At 37.5% G+C, this 15,961-nt stretch overlaps 1 protein-coding gene across 3 annotated transcripts in view; it reads right to left on the minus strand.

The window, feature by feature from the left end:
- Positions 1 to 993: 993 nt before the first annotated feature.
- Positions 994 to 15,961, minus strand: part of slc25a1b (slc25a1 solute carrier family 25 member 1b) — a 30,189-nt gene continuing 15,221 nt past the window's right edge. The window contains exons 3-10 of one of the 3 annotated variants that reach the window (XM_073914213.1): positions 14,289 to 14,388; positions 12,009 to 12,147; positions 9,864 to 9,948; positions 8,078 to 8,182; positions 7,877 to 7,992; positions 7,722 to 7,795; positions 5,658 to 5,754; positions 994 to 4,735 (exon numbers count right to left, since the gene is read on the minus strand). In XM_073914213.1, coding sequence (XP_073770314.1) covers positions 4,574 to 4,735; positions 5,658 to 5,754; positions 7,722 to 7,795; positions 7,877 to 7,992; positions 8,078 to 8,182; positions 9,864 to 9,948; positions 12,009 to 12,147; positions 14,289 to 14,388 — 878 coding nt within the window. In that variant the 3' untranslated portion in view covers positions 994 to 4,573. Of the gene's footprint in view, positions 5,755 to 7,721; positions 7,796 to 7,876; positions 7,993 to 8,077; positions 8,183 to 9,863; positions 9,949 to 12,008; positions 12,148 to 14,288; positions 14,389 to 15,961 lie in introns of all 3 variants that reach the window. The other 2 variants (XM_073914214.1, NM_001326528.1) reach the window with 2 other exon arrangements.

A 15,961-nucleotide genomic window follows, 5' to 3' on the forward strand; every position in this document is an offset into this window, starting at 1 on the left:
ATCTAAGAAAGGTGTTTATAGTGACTTTAAACGTGACATGTTTGTTGGTGCCAGAGGTCAGAGGAGAATGGCCAGACTGGCTCCAGCTGGTCTGCAGAAGAGCATGAGGCAGACTAACCTTGATGTGGATGGGCTACAGCAGCAGAAAACCACACCGGGTGCCACTCCTGTAACTAAGAACAGGAAACTGAGGCTACAATTCACACAGGCTCACCAAAACTGGACAATAGAAGATTGGAGAAACGTCGCCTGGTCTGATGAGTCTCCATTTCTGCTGCCACATTCAGGTGGTTGGGTCAGAATTTGGCTTCAATAACATGAAAGTAGGGATTCATCCTGCCTTATATCAACGGTTCAGGCTGGTGGTGGTGGTGTAATGGTGTGGGGGAGATTTTCTTGGCACACTTTGGGTCCATTAATACCAATTGAGCATTGCATCAGTGCCACAGCCTACCTGAGTATTGTTGCTGATCATGTCCATCCCTTTATGACTACAGTGTACACATCTTCTGATGGCTACTTTCAGCAGGATAACACTCCATGTCATTAAGCGTAAATCATCTCAGACTGGTTTCTTGAACATGACAATGAGTTCACTAAACTCAAATGGCCTCCACAGTCACCAGAACTCAATCAAATAGAGCACCTTTGAGATGAGATGGAACGGGAGGTTCACATCATGGATGTGCAGCCAACATATCTGCAGCATCTGCGTGATGCTATCATGTCAATGAGGACCAAAATCTCTGAGGAATATTTCCAGTACCTTGTTGATTCTGTGCCATGAAGGATTAAGGCAGTTCTGAAGGCAAAAGGCGGTCCAACAAAGTACTATTAAGGTGTACCTAATAAAGTGGCCGGTATATATATATATATATATATATATATATATATATATATATATATATATATATATATATATATATATATATATATATATATATATATGGAGTATGCTTAATTTATTTTGGAATATGAAACAAAACAGACTCATTTTGAACAGTCAGCATAATTTATTTTTAATTACAACATGAGCTGAAGGCACACTGTATACATTTCTTTTGTTCACAATTGTAATGCATATTTTAGGTCACACGTTTGGAATGCATTCACAGAAACACAAAATAAAATCCTATGTTTCTCCCAGTGTCGTTTCCTGGCCCAACATGGGTCAGCTAAGCCATACTGTACACAAAATCCCCCCTCCCAAAAAACACCATATCAAGTTTTTGGCTGAAGCGTGGTTATCTTTCAGATACATGGCGCTACAGTATATCTAAAACATGTCTTTCAACTGAGTCAAGAACCACAGGCACAAATGATATTTTGTAAAATTCCCATAAAACTTCCATAACGATGTGCGGACAGGGCAAAATACATATTGTTCATACTCTAAAACAGTTGCATACTACAAGTTAAGCCACTGGAGTTCTCAGGTCTGGTGTGAACACTTTGATTTACAACCGAAAAGTGAGCTTTAAGGTGACGTAGTTACACACATTACATAAGTAATTACAATGAATTATGCATAACCCTTAACCCAACCAACATTCTAACCTCAACCATATAGTAAAGTACATGTAATTAATTAATGGTACTCAGTAGTTAAATCAATAGTTATATCATAACCACGTCACCTTAAAATAAAGCGTAACCTCACTTTCTCCAACCCGTTACATGTCAGTCTGCGGTATAATTCTAGATGTTGGGACACCATATAAAACCCGCTGAATATTATACCTCTGTAAGTCTTTACAGATTTGTAAGAATGTCTTGAGGTAGCAGGAGAAAGAAACTAAAGAAATAAGCACGCTGAATCATTTTTAAGGCTTGTACTGATTCGTGATCAGCGTTTAAGAGGTTCTGACCAGATCTGTCCCACATAGAAATCTAATATATGGTAATTTATGCAAATTATGTAATTAAATCTGCATATTTTACATACAAGGTCCATATTTGGATTTCACGTAAACTCAGAAAATGACTCTTGCTGCTTGTTCTAACCACTTATTTAAAATGAGCTGTAACAACACAATTGTTACGCTGTTCACACCAGACGTGGCACGCATAAATAATTCATGCTATTCACGTGAAAATATACGAGTAGACATTTTAAGTTTACTTGCTTCATTCTCGCATCAAATTTGCTTTGTTTGTGTGTCTAATTCGCTTCATTCCCGAGTCAAATTCGTTTTATTCGCACGTCAAATTCATTCGTTTGCGTGTCAAATTCGATACATTTGCGCATCAAATTCGCTTTACTCTCACGTCAAATTCGCTTCGTTTGCGTGTCAAATTCGATACATTCACGCATCAAATTCGCTTTATTCTCACGTCAAATTCGCTTCGTTTGTGTGTCGAATTCGATTAATTTCCTGCGCCAAATTTGCTTCATTCTTGCATCAAATTTGCTTCATTCACGTGTCAAATTCGATTTATTTCCGCATCAAATTTGTTTCATTCGCGTGTCAAATTTGCTTTATTTCCATGTCAAATTCGCTTTGTTCGCGGTTCAAATTCGATTCATTCCCACGTCAAATTCGCTTCATTCACGCGTCAAATTAGCTTCATTAGCGCATCAAATTTGCTTCATTCCCACGTCAAATTCGCCTTATTCGTGCGTCAAATTCACTTCATTCGCGTGTTGAATTTGCTTCATTCGCGCATCAAATTCGCTTAATTTGCGTGTCGAATTCGATTCGTTCCCGCGTCAAATTCGCTTCATTCCCGTGTCAAATTTGTCTCAGTCCCACATCAAATTCGCTTCATTCTCGCTTTAAATTTGCTTAATTCATGCATCAAATTCGCTTCATCCGTGCGTCAAATTTGTTTCATTCCCACGTCAAATTCACTTCATTCATGCATCAAATTCGCTTCACAAGTGCCACCTCATTCACGCGAATTATGTCACAGGATGTCTATTTTCATCTTTGCATTGACTTAACATGTAAATCCCTCACGCTTGACGCTTCATCTGCATCTGGTGTGAACGAAGAATTATGATTTTTTTTAGGACAACTTAATTGTTTTACGTCTAATCCACTTCAATTTTTTAAAACAATCAAGTTAACTTAATCAATTTATGTTTTGAGAACATTAAGGAATTGTGTGGAACAAATGGAACAACTCATTCTGATTATGTACCCCTATATACATTTCTGGAGATCGCCAAATTCGTCCGAGGAGCTTCGCTTTTTGTTTTCGCGAATACACCAAAGGCTGCTGCGTACGCTTTTTCAGATCTCAATTTTTTCTTGCCAGTGCCATTCGCACCTGCTGTTCTCATGTAAATCCACCAGAGGCTGCTGTCGACTGACTGACTTACAGAATGACTGACTGACCAATCAACTGACCCACCCTCCTCCTTCCCCAAAATCCAACCGAAAGTGTTTTCAAAAGCAATCCAAAAATAGAAAAACCCTTGCGGCAGCCTGCTTTTTACTACCTTTTCGAATTTTACCACATCTTCACCCTGTTATTCACTTGTTTATTTTGATTTTGGCTTTTGTTTTATCTGCTTCCTGGAACCATTTTTCGCCAGACTCGAACCCCGTCGTCACAATCAACTCTGCTCTGCAGCTCAAGTCTGCCGATGTACGTGTCAAGCTACCAGACAAACTGGCAACAGCCGTCCATACGGCGGTAATCGGTCAGCTGGTAAGCGAGAAAAAGAAATGGCATCATACCGCCCAGTAGCGTTTGTGTTATCGACGAAATGCTGCCATACGTAACTGGCTACATAATTCGCGATCTCCAGAAATGTATACAGGGCTACATTTTCAGAATGAGCCAATGTTGCAATTTTTACATATATTTCCATGCATCAGACTTCTATATAGGGTTGAACATTCATCAGGTGTACAGTAAGTACAGTAAAAGAGTAATCTGGCTCTTTGGTGACGCGCGCTTGGGTGAATCAACGTTTGTTACGTTTTTTTTATTTTTATTATTTGTGTTTATGCACAGCATATCATTTGATGCTTTAGATTTAAGAGTTGTTATTGACGTTATTATGATAAACCCTTACAGCAGGGTGAAATTATAAGCAGATTATTGAAATGACTTCATGTAAACAAGTAGAATTAAACAAAAATAAAATGAAATTATATTAATATAGGCACTTAAAATAATCACCTGAATTACGACTTAATGTGAAAGTGCATGTATCATTTGTACCACTTATGTAGGGTATAAAATTAGCTTTCTTTAATAAAACTTTGGTGATCTTTAGACTTATTTTATGCATCTCAGAGAGCGACAAAAGCTTGAGATCTTTTCTAAGACGCGTTTTCTGTTCCTCAGGATGTCCTGAGCACTTCCTATAGGAAAATACAATTAAGGTTTGCTGGTAAATTGCACGTTAGAAAAACTGGAATGACTTGTCTTTTTTTAATGGTACTACTCTAAATGTTGTTTAAAAAAATATAAATAAAATCTGAGTGAATCCTGAAGATGTAGCTTTCTATAAAAGATTATGTTTATTAAAAATAATAATAGGATTTTTTTTTTGGGGGGGGGGGGGGGGGGGGGTAAAACGCTAGTATTTACTCTCTTGATGTGGGTTGTCTTTAAATTAGACAGGGGAATCTTTGTTGGTGTGTGTGTTTACTTGTTTATGTGGTTTACGAGGACAAAATTGTAAAATGACATCGGTATGAACAAGTTGTGCTCTCTTAAAGAGATAGTTCATGCAAAAATGTACATTTTCTGTTAGTTTACTCACCCACAGGCCATCCTAGATGTATTTTAGTCTTCAGTAGAACATTAAAGAAGATTCTGAGCTGAATCTGTGGTTCTTGGTGATATAATGGAAGTGAATGGTGACGGGTTTTTAGATAAAAAATAAACACAAGCAAACGAGTCCAAATTAATAGTCATGACTCCTGATGACACACTGAGCTCTTGTGAAGCAAAACGATTAAAAAATTGAACATTATTAACAATATTATTAGCTTTAATCCACAGCCTGGTCATTCTTTCACCATCAAAAGCGACCAGATTACTTTTGCACATTATCTGTTTGAGCAGGCTGTGGATTAAAGCTAATAATATAGTAAACAATGTTCAATTTCTTATCCTTAGACCGATTGTTTTGCTTAACAAGACCTCATAGTGTCATCAGGAGCAATTTGGACTTTGTAAGTGTTTATTTTTAGCCTAAAAAACCTGTCACCATTCACTGCCATTATACGTATCTTCAAGATACACAGATTCAACTAAAAACCTTCATTGTCATACTGAAGAAAAGAAGTACATCTTATATGACCTGTGGGTGAGTAAACTAACAGGAAATCTTCAGTTTTAGGTGAACTATCCCTTTAAGGATGTTTACGAGGACATAACTTGTGTCCTCATAATTCAAAACGCTTAAAAATCAAATCTTTTGACGTTCAGAATTAGCTGTGAGCGTTGGGTTTATGAGTAGGGCCATATAATAAGTGTTTGGTTTACAGTGTAAAATACATTACACTTATGTAGAGTCCTCGTAAACCATATATACAAGTATGTGTGTGTGTTGATTGCATTAAGGTCATCAGTTAAGCACAATCCAGTGATTTTCCTCTGCTGTGAGCAGGTGTTTTGGCCGCTGTGTAAACGCTTTTGTTTTGTCGCACCGCTGTGATGTCATCAGATTTCCATCAGTCCGTCTTCCACACCTTGTTAAGCACTTTAACAACTTCTTCATAGATTATGAACACTATGGCCACATCCATACACACCCGACCTAACCTGGGGACTGTGCCTTTGTAGAATCTAGAGGAAAGAGAGGAATCATAGTGAGTGCATGAATTCATACTTAAATTTTTTAAATGATATGCTTTTAAATAGTAAGACAAGAAGATACAGTGCATGCGGAAAGTATTGATAGTGCTTGACTTTTTCCCACATTTGTTTATTTTACAGGCTTATTCCAAAATGGATTACATTCATTTATTTCCTCAACATTCTACACACAATCCCCCATAATGACAATGTGAAGAAACAGTTTTTGAAGTTGTTGCAAATTTATTAGAAATAAAAAAGCTGAAAAATCACATCTACATCAGTATTCACAGGCTTAGGCGTGAAGCTCTAAATTGAGCTCAGGTACATTCTGTTTCCACTGATCATTCTTGAGATGTTTCAGCAGCTTCACTGAGTTCACCTGTGGTCAATTCAGTTGATTGGACATGATTTGAAAAGCCCTACACCTGTCTATATAATGTCCCAGGGTTGACAGTGCATGTCAAAGCACAAACCAAGCATGAAGACAAAGGAATTGACTGTAGACCTCCAAGACAGGATTGTCTCGAGGCACAAGGCTGGGGAAGGTTACAGAAACATTTCTGCTGCTCTGAAAGCTCCAATGAGCACAGCGGCCTCCATCATCCGTAAGTGGAAGATGTTTAGAACCACCAGGACTCTTCCTAGAGCTGGCCGGGCATCTAAGCTGAGTGATCGGGGGGGGGGAGAAAGGCCTTAGTCAGGGAGGTGATCAATAACCCAATGGTCACTCTGTCTGACCTCCAGCGTTCTTCTGTGGAGAGAGGAGAACCTTACAGAAGGACAACCATCTGTGCAGCAATCCACCAATCAGGCCTGTATGGTAGAGTGGCCAGACAGAAGACACTCCCCGGATAGAATTTCTAAAAGGCATCTGAAGGACTCTCAGACCATCAGAAACTAAACTCTCTGCTCTGATCTGATGAGACTAAAACTGAACTCTTTGGAGTGAATGCAAGGCGCTACGTTTGGAGAAAAGCAGGCAGCTCTCATCCCCTGGCTAATACCATCCCTACAGTGAAGCATGGTGGTGGCATCATCATGCTGTGGGGATGTTGTTCAGCAGCAGGAACTGGAAGACTAGTCAGGATAGAGGGAAAGAGGAATGCAGCAATGTAGAGACATCCTGAATGAAGACCTGCTTCAGAGTGCTCTTGACCTCAGACTGGGGCGACGCTTCATCTTCCAGCAGGACAGTGACCCAAAGCACACCGCCAAAATATCAATGAAGTGGCTTCACAACAACTAAGTGAATGTCATTGAGTGGCCCAGCCAGAGCCCAGACCTAAATCCTATTGAACATCTCTGGAGAGATCTGAAAATGGCTGTACACCGTCGCCTCCCATCCAACCTGACAGAGCTTGAGAGGCACTGCTAAGAGGAATGGGGGAAAATTCCCAAAGACAGGTGTGCCAAGCATGTGGCATCATATTCAAAAAGACTTGAGGCTGTAATTGCTGGCAAAGGTGCATCAACAAAGTATTGAGCAAAGGCTGTGAATACTGATGTATATCTGATTTTTCAGGTTTTTTATTTTTATTAAATTTGCAACAATTTCAAAAACTCTTTTTCACATTGTCATTATGGGGGATTGTGTGTAGAATGTTGAGGAAATCAATGAATTTAATGCATGTTGGAATAAGGTTGTAACATAAACAAATGTGGAAAAAGTGAAACGCTATCAATACTTTCCAAATGCAAGAAAACAATATATATATATATATATATATATATATATATATATATATATATATATATATATATATATATATATATATATATATATATATACAGTATATTAATTATATTAATGAATTATATTATATTATTTAATACATTTTCATTATTATATTTTATAATAAAATACAATTTCTTTTATATGAAATGTAACATTTTCAACCAAAACATTGTACATTCTTGTTCTTCTTTGTTTTTATCTTGCGACTGTGTTCACTTACGCAGCCGGTCCTTCATATTTCATGATTTTGATGGCGCAGTCCACTGTGCTCTTATATTTGTGAGCTTCCAATCCCTGTGAACGTTATTGAAAAACACACATGAAAACGTTCTTCTGTATGCAAGACAATGTTAATGTTTGTCTATCACTACAAACCTGCATTCTAGTTTTAATCACATCCAGTGGAGTATTTCCGAACACGCTGGCGGCTCCAGCGACGGCTCCAAACAGCCCGGTTACCACAGGGTTAATACTCTTATTAGGGTTATCTCCTGAAAACAGTGACGGTTGGAGTTTTTACAAATCGTTGGATTACGAGTCATTCTGTAATTCTGGTGACTGTATCGTGGCTCAGACCTTTGTACCAGTTTCTCAGAGCGGTCATCACGTAGAATCGGATGGCCTGGTTTGAGCCCTGCTTCAAGACGGTTGCTGTCAATCCCTGATATGTTCCTTTGAGTCCTGATAAAAAGAGTCATAAAAGAGTCTTGATAAATGAGGCCACTTGTTCTATTGCAGGGTTTTTCAAAGTCTAAGACAGTGGGCCTCCCTTTTGACACAACTTATCCATTGGCGCCCTCCTCCTTCCAAACACGCACACACACACACACACACACACATATATATATATATATATATATATATATATATATATATATATATATATATATATATACAGTATATATAAAGACACAGACAGATGTCAGACTGTTAACTCACTTTTATCAACATTTGCATGAAGGTGCAATTATTTACAGAGTAATAACAAGTATTTTAATATAACGTTTTTAAAACTAGGATGATTGTTCAATATGAATAGAACAGATCCAAGAACTGTCCATCCCAGTCAAAACAGTCGAAGTTTAGCGGGTCTCATGCTGTCATTAGCCAAAATATCTTGACAAACCACACATAAAGGTGGTGGTTCATCAGCTGTTCCTGTCCACGTAAATCCTAAACTTAAATACTGATCATCATATCGTCGTCTTTTGGGTTTAAGCCCTAAACTTGAAGGCTTTGAATCGGGGGGGTCTCAGAAACCAATCCATTGTATTAGCAGGCATATACCTGTATTGGCGGGCTTGCCAAACAGAAGCGAATTCACAGCTATGGCCTTCTGGGTAAAAAAGGTTTTCTTATTTTTGACGTATTATTTTTTTTAGCTTTGTTTAATTAAAACGTTTAAATTTAATAAAAAATACATATAATAATTAAACTTAATAATTATATTTTTATTATATACATTTTTTTCCCGCGCCTCCCCTGACATGCTCTGGCGCCCCCCAGGGGAGGCAGGCCTCACACTTTGAAAACCCCTGTTCTATTGGATTATAATGACGGGTTAACTTTATGGTTAAACGAACTCCATGTGGTCTGAATAATTGATTAGATTAGGGGTTAAATGTTAATAAGTGTGGTGGTCATAAGGACTGATGCACCACATGATGGTCATGTGAGATCATATGAACATACCTGTCAACCCTCCTGTTTTTGCTGAGATTCTCCTGTATTTTACCATCCTATCACGCTATCATCTCATTTAAGTATGTTCCTATATTTCTTCTGCATTTAAATTTTTCTATTAAAAGTGAAAGTAGCATCAAAAATGTTATATATTTGCAAAAGTTAAACTCTGTTGGCTCTGTTAAACATTCTTTATGAAATATTTTAAAAAGACAATAAAATTCATAGGGGGGCTAATAATTCTGACTGTATATATACCTTAGTCCCTTATTTATCAGAGGTCGCCACAGCAGAATGAACCACCAATTATTCCAGCATATGTTTTATGCAGCGGATGCCCTAACAACCGCCACCCAGTACTGGGAAACACCCATACACTCTCATTTACTCATACACTACGGCCAATTTAGTTTATTCAGTTATAGCGCATGTGTTCGGACTATGAGAAAACCGGAGCACCCAGAGGAAACACACAGCAACACTGGGAGAACATGCAAACTTTATACAGAAATGCCAACTGACCCAGCTGGGACTCGAACCAGCGATCCTCGTGTTGTAAGGTGACAGTGCTAACCACTGTGCACATCTCTTTAAATAAATGTGTGTGCGTGTGTCTTGTGTTTCATTGTATCTCCAAAAGGAGGCGCTGCTGTATAAGTGATTCTCTGTGCGGATGTACCTTGTGTTCTGACTATTTCCCTTACACCGTGGAAAAATCCTCTGTATTTTGGGTTTGCAGATGTCTGATCATGGATGAATTTGACCTGAAATGAAAGGAAAAACATCTTTTTACAATAACGTTAAAAGGGATAGTTCACTTAATAATGACAATTCTGTAAACATTTACTCATTATTCACTTGATTAAACCCACAGATTGGGTTTCTTTCTTCTGTTGAGCACAAAAGAAGATATTTTGAAAAATGTTGGAAACCTGTAACCACTGACTTCCATAGTGTTAGATTTTTCTACTAAGGAAATGAATAATTCGTTTTAATTTTGATTATCGTGTACTACGAACGACAGGAAATGAAAAGAAGTTGCTCTTTTCTAGGCCGATATGAGAACTATACTCTCATTCTGGAGTGATAATCAAGAACCTTTGCTAAAAACAGATGCAGTGATATTATCCAGCAAAATATAGCAACTTATCCGTGTTTATAACACAATGTAACTACAGACAACCAAGCTTTAAATAGGAGGATGATCTCTATAAAATTTTTGAGGAAGATGCTAACGGTCTAATCTGATTCAATGATTTATGCTTAGCTAAGCTAAAAAATTGGATTGACAGACCCGAAGATCGACTGAAGGGTTTTAAAAAAAGATAAAGAGGAAGACAAAAGAGGACCAGGTCCGGAGTTTGTTTTGTTTTGCTTTCAGTCTGGTGGTGGTTTGTTTTGTTTACTCATCTATTGAAATATTCAAAAGTTCTCCATCTCCCTCTTCCCGATTCCTAGAAGCCATTGACCTCATTGAAGACTCCATTTAAAAGAATAGTGGATAATGCAGTTGAAGTCATAATTATTCCCTCTCCTGTGAATTTAGTTTTTACTTTTGTAAATCTTTCCCAAATGACGTTTAACAGAGCAAGGAATTTTTCACAGTATTTCCTATAACAAGGGTAGGGAACCTACCACATGTGGCTATTTGACCAAAAATATGTGGCTCTCCAGCTGTCTCTCTTTATAATAATATTTTAAAGTTAAAAAATTTATAACCTTCACTAGAAATCAGTTTCCTACTGAAAATACAAATATAGTTACATTTGTATTGCATTTTATTTTCAGCAAAATGAATAAGAACTCTGAATGAGTTTACAATAAAATAACGCTTCAACCTATGCTTGTGTAAAGGGCATGCAACTTACATTTCTATGGAAACCTCGGGCACGTACATTCCAACAACATTCATGAGTGGTGATGGCGAAAAGAAAAAATCTATAAACTCTTGTGTGTAGGCTCAGAAATTTTACATTTATAGTGACGAATAACTTCTTTTCATTGCTATTATAGTGAAATACTTGAACATGAACATTTGAGGAGAAAATTTCAGATGGAATTTAAAGATTTTGGCATCTAATTTCTTCATATATATATATATATATACAGTTGAAGTCAGAATTATTAGCCCCCTTTCAATTTTATTCTTTTTTAAGTATTTCCCTAACTATGTTTAACAGAGCAAGGAAATTTTCACAGTATGTCTGATAATATTTTTATTTTCAAATAAAGTCTTATTTGTTTTATTTTGGCTAGAATAAAAGCAGTTTTTAATTTTTTAAACACCATTTTAGGGACAATTTAATTAGCCCCTTTAAGCTATATTTTTTGATAGTCTACAGAACCAACCATCGTTATACAATAAATTGCCTAATTACCCTACATGCCTAGTTAATCTAATTAACCTAGTTAAGCCTTTAAATGTCACTTTAAGCTGTATAGAAGTGTCTTGAAGAATATCTAGTCAAATATTATTTACTGTCATCATGGCAAAGATAAAATAAATCAGTTATTAGAGATGAGTTATTAAACTATTATGTTTAGAAATGTGTTAAAACAATCGTCTCTCCGTTAAACAGAAATTGGGGGAAAAACATACGGGGGGCTAATAACTCAGGAGAGCTAATAATTCTGACTTCAACCTTATATTCCTCTCTGATGCTCTACTTGAATTGTTGGTAAAGCAGCAGTAAACTGTAATCATTCACATCTGAATTAGTGTGGGATGTCTTATACTTCTGCAAGTGAGGGATGCAATGTTTATGGATTTAAATGTCACATCGCTCGCTCTCCATAGAAAGCATGAGTCTGTCTTCTGAGTCACCTTTACAGTCTCCATGGGACAGACCACGACTACAGCCTCCGCTACTCCTGCACCCAAACCGCAGATTAACCCGCGAGTGCTGTCCAGCTTCCCAGATTCATCACGCATCTGATTACTGAGAAACTCAAACACCCCAAACCTGCAGAAACACACACACACACACACACACACACACACACACAAACATCACAATAAATATCATGACAACTACTTCCCTCTTAAAATCAACAACGAAAGTCTTCCACTTTGCTTTGCACAACATATTAAATCGGCAAACACATACTACATTGAACAATTTGATCATTATTTAGTTTTAAAATAGTATTTTTTTTTAACGTCTATGGATATATATATATATACAACAGCTCTGTCTGGTTTTCGAATCTGATTGTGCATTACTCCACCAACACGAGTGGCAAGAGCAGAGGATTGCAGTTTGACAAATATTGCAGCTGTTGGACAACATAATGTACTTTTGAGGTTTTTTTAGACGAGAATGTAGTTGTTTAGATTGCAACTATGCAGTTTATTTATAATGATAGTGCCTATTTTAAATATTTATGTCACACTGAGCAGAGCAAAGACGGTTGACGCTCTGCCACAAGATGGCGACAGAGACTGCATAATAAATCCTTAGAGGAGAAAAACAGCATTTTCCCAGCGAACGTTTTAAACTACAGCTGAACAAATCATTACAGAACAAGTCTGTGACATTGTTAGACGATCTCTCTCTTTTGTATTTTGTAGTGCTCTATTTAAACCACAGTAATCTAGTAGTGTTTGCTTTGCTTTGGCTTTTTCGAGGTTATTTACTGTAAAAATCCCAATTGCAACAGAGAAATACTGGGAAATCTCTGTAGACTGATGGCATTTTATGCTGTTAAGCTTTATAATCTTAAAATGTGAGTATCTATCTGTTGCAATCGGGAGATCACAATAATTAACCCTAAAAAGCAAAGCAATGCAAACACTACCAGATTACTATGGTATAAATACAGCACTACAACAAACAAAAGAAAGAGATCGACTTACGCCCTATTCGCACAGGGCGTCAGCGTCATCGCTCTCATTCACTTTGAATGGGTGACGTTAGGTGTTGGCGAACTAAATTGTGGATCCGTCGGCGCTGCTTGAGAGGCGTTGCTCGCCGCAGAAGTTGGGACTAGCTCAACTTTTCAAGCGCTGACGGAAGCGTCAGCCAATCAGATTGCTGTATGCAAATACACCAGCTGGACAGTGGTCTATTGCTGACTGAATTTCATTGGCTGACGCTGCTATGTCGATCGAGTTAGCCCCAACTTCAGAAACGCCTTCAGTCAAGCGTTGACGCTGAAGCCCCATGTGAATGGGGCGTTAAGATGACACTTACCTGTTCTGTAATCATTTAATCAGCTGTAGTTTGAAACCTAAGCTGAGAAAATGCTGTTTTTCTCCACTATGGACGTATTTTGTGGTCTCTGTCACCTTTTTGTGGCGGATTGTCAACCGTCTTTGCTCCACTCAGTATGACAGGCCTGATGAATATTTAAAATAGGCACTATGCTTATTAATAAACTGCATAGTTGCAATCTGAAACAATTACATTCTCAACTAAAACAGCCTCAAAAGTACATTATGTTGTCAAACAGCTGCAATATTTGTCAAACTGCAGTCCTCTGCTTGCTTCTCGTGTTGGCGGAGTAATACACAAGGGTGAAGAGGCTGTGTGAGTGCTGATATTACTTTAATATCTCACGGTTATCAGCCAATCAGGTTTAAGAACCAGAAAGAACTGTTGAGTGTGTGTGTGTGTGTATATATATATATATATATATATATATATATAAATATAACACTGAAGAATACTATTTTTGTTCAACAATTGCACTTGTTTAAAATGTTGAAATTAGAAATTTGTCAATATATTTTATCTGTATGATATTATAAAATGTTTGGAATTTTTAAAGTGTTATTTATTAAATCATTTATTAAAACTGCTGTTTTAACTTCCTGTTTGACTCATTTTTTATATCTATTTATAATGCCTATTGTCTATCCGTTAAAACAGTATAAACTTTTAGATTTGACTCAAGTAATTACATTTGGAGTAATTAAGTTCCGTTTTTAAAGTAATCTACTTAACACTGGACGCAGATACATCATGATGGATTAAAAAAACAGAGCAAAAACAGAACTAGCATGAGTGTGTGGATGCCAGAAATAATCAGTAATGTGTGTCAGACGTCACACACAGACGTCCGCCTGTTTGCGGCTCATCCCAGCGGGTTAGGAAACACTCACCTCACTGCAGCTTTAGGAATGGAGCCATAAAGCAGAGAGCTGAGACCCCTGTACAGACCCTTCACCCCATGACCCTGCACCGTCTGCTTCACACAGTCCACTGCACAACACAATCACAACACAAAAACAACATTACCAGAGATCCTACAGTCCTCAAATGCTAATCTTTCGGAAGCGTGCGGAGGGGGGAGGGTATGAATTATTAAAAGCATTAATTTGAGGATTGTTCAGGCTTTGATGCTCTGAGTAAATCATCCACCGGGTTTAACAGAGAACACATGCGGACTGTGGAAAGCGTACTCTTATTGGCTAACAAAATGAACAACTTGTGCTTATAAACCTGTTGCGAAAAAGAGCCACAAAGTCCAGCGGCTGATAAACTCACGCTAAGTAGATCAGTTACTGTACTTTGAGCCGTCAAAACACGGTGACCTCTGTCTGTGCGGTTTCTTTCTGCACACACAATCTCAATTATTAAAAAAAAGTGCTTCAAGACTGAGCAGACGAGATTGTTTAAAATGTCTGACTCTAAATTCACAGTACATGACTAAATAATATTTATATTAGTTCTACAGTTTGCTGCTGTATGTAAATTCAGAGTAAATTACTGTGAGGTGGTTATAAGTTATTTAATTACTCATTCATTTTCTTTCAGCTTAGTCCCTTTATTAATCAGGGGTCTCCACAGCGGAATGAACCACCAACTCATCCAGCATATGTTGTATGCAGCGGATGCCCTTCCGGCCACAACTTACATTTACATTAATAATTGATCATTTAATTATTCATTCATTCATTTTCTTGTCGGCTTAGTCCCTTTATTAATCCGGGGTCGCCACAGCGGAATGAACCACCAACTCATCCAGCTTGTTTTTATGCAGCGGATGCCCTTCCACCTGCAACCCATCTCTGAGAAACATCCACACACACACAAACACTTATACACTACAATTCACCTGTACCGCATGTCTTTAGACTGTGGGGGAAACCGGAGCACCTGGAGGAAACCCACGCGAACACAATAAGAACATGAAGCCCAACTGAATCGAAGTTCGAACCAGCGACCTACTTGTTGTGAGGCGACAGCACTACCTACTGCGCCACTGCATCGCCCATCATTTAATTATATAAATATTATTTAATAAGATATTAATCGCATTGGTTTTTCAGTAAGGTGATGTACGTAGATTTACAGTAAATTACTGTCAGGTGGTTATGTTATACTCACAGTGAGATGTTGGGATTTTTTTTATTTACATGGAATTACGGTGACATTACAGCCATATAATGAACTTCATGGTGAATAGTAAAGCCCATTACTGTTATTTTACAGTACTGTAAAATACTACTTGTAGAACTAACTATATCTTGCTGTGAAGTTACGATTATGATTACTGTGATTTAGCAGTATACCTCTATATTTATTATATATATTATATTTATGGCCCAGATTACTGTAATTTAACAGTTTGCTGCTGTATGTAAATTCAGAGTAAATTACTGTGAGGTGGTTAAAAGTTATTTAATCAATCATTCATTCATTTTTTTTTCAGCTTAGTCCCTTTATTAATCAGGGGTCGCCACAGCGGAATGAACCACCAACTTATCTAGCATATGTTGTATGCAGCGGATGCCCTTCCAGCCGCAACATACATTTACATTAATAATTGATC

This window comes from Danio rerio, chromosome 10 (assembly GCF_049306965.1).
Source record: "Danio rerio strain Tuebingen ecotype United States chromosome 10, GRCz12tu, whole genome shotgun sequence".
NCBI lineage: Eukaryota > Metazoa > Chordata > Actinopteri > Cypriniformes > Danionidae > Danio > Danio rerio.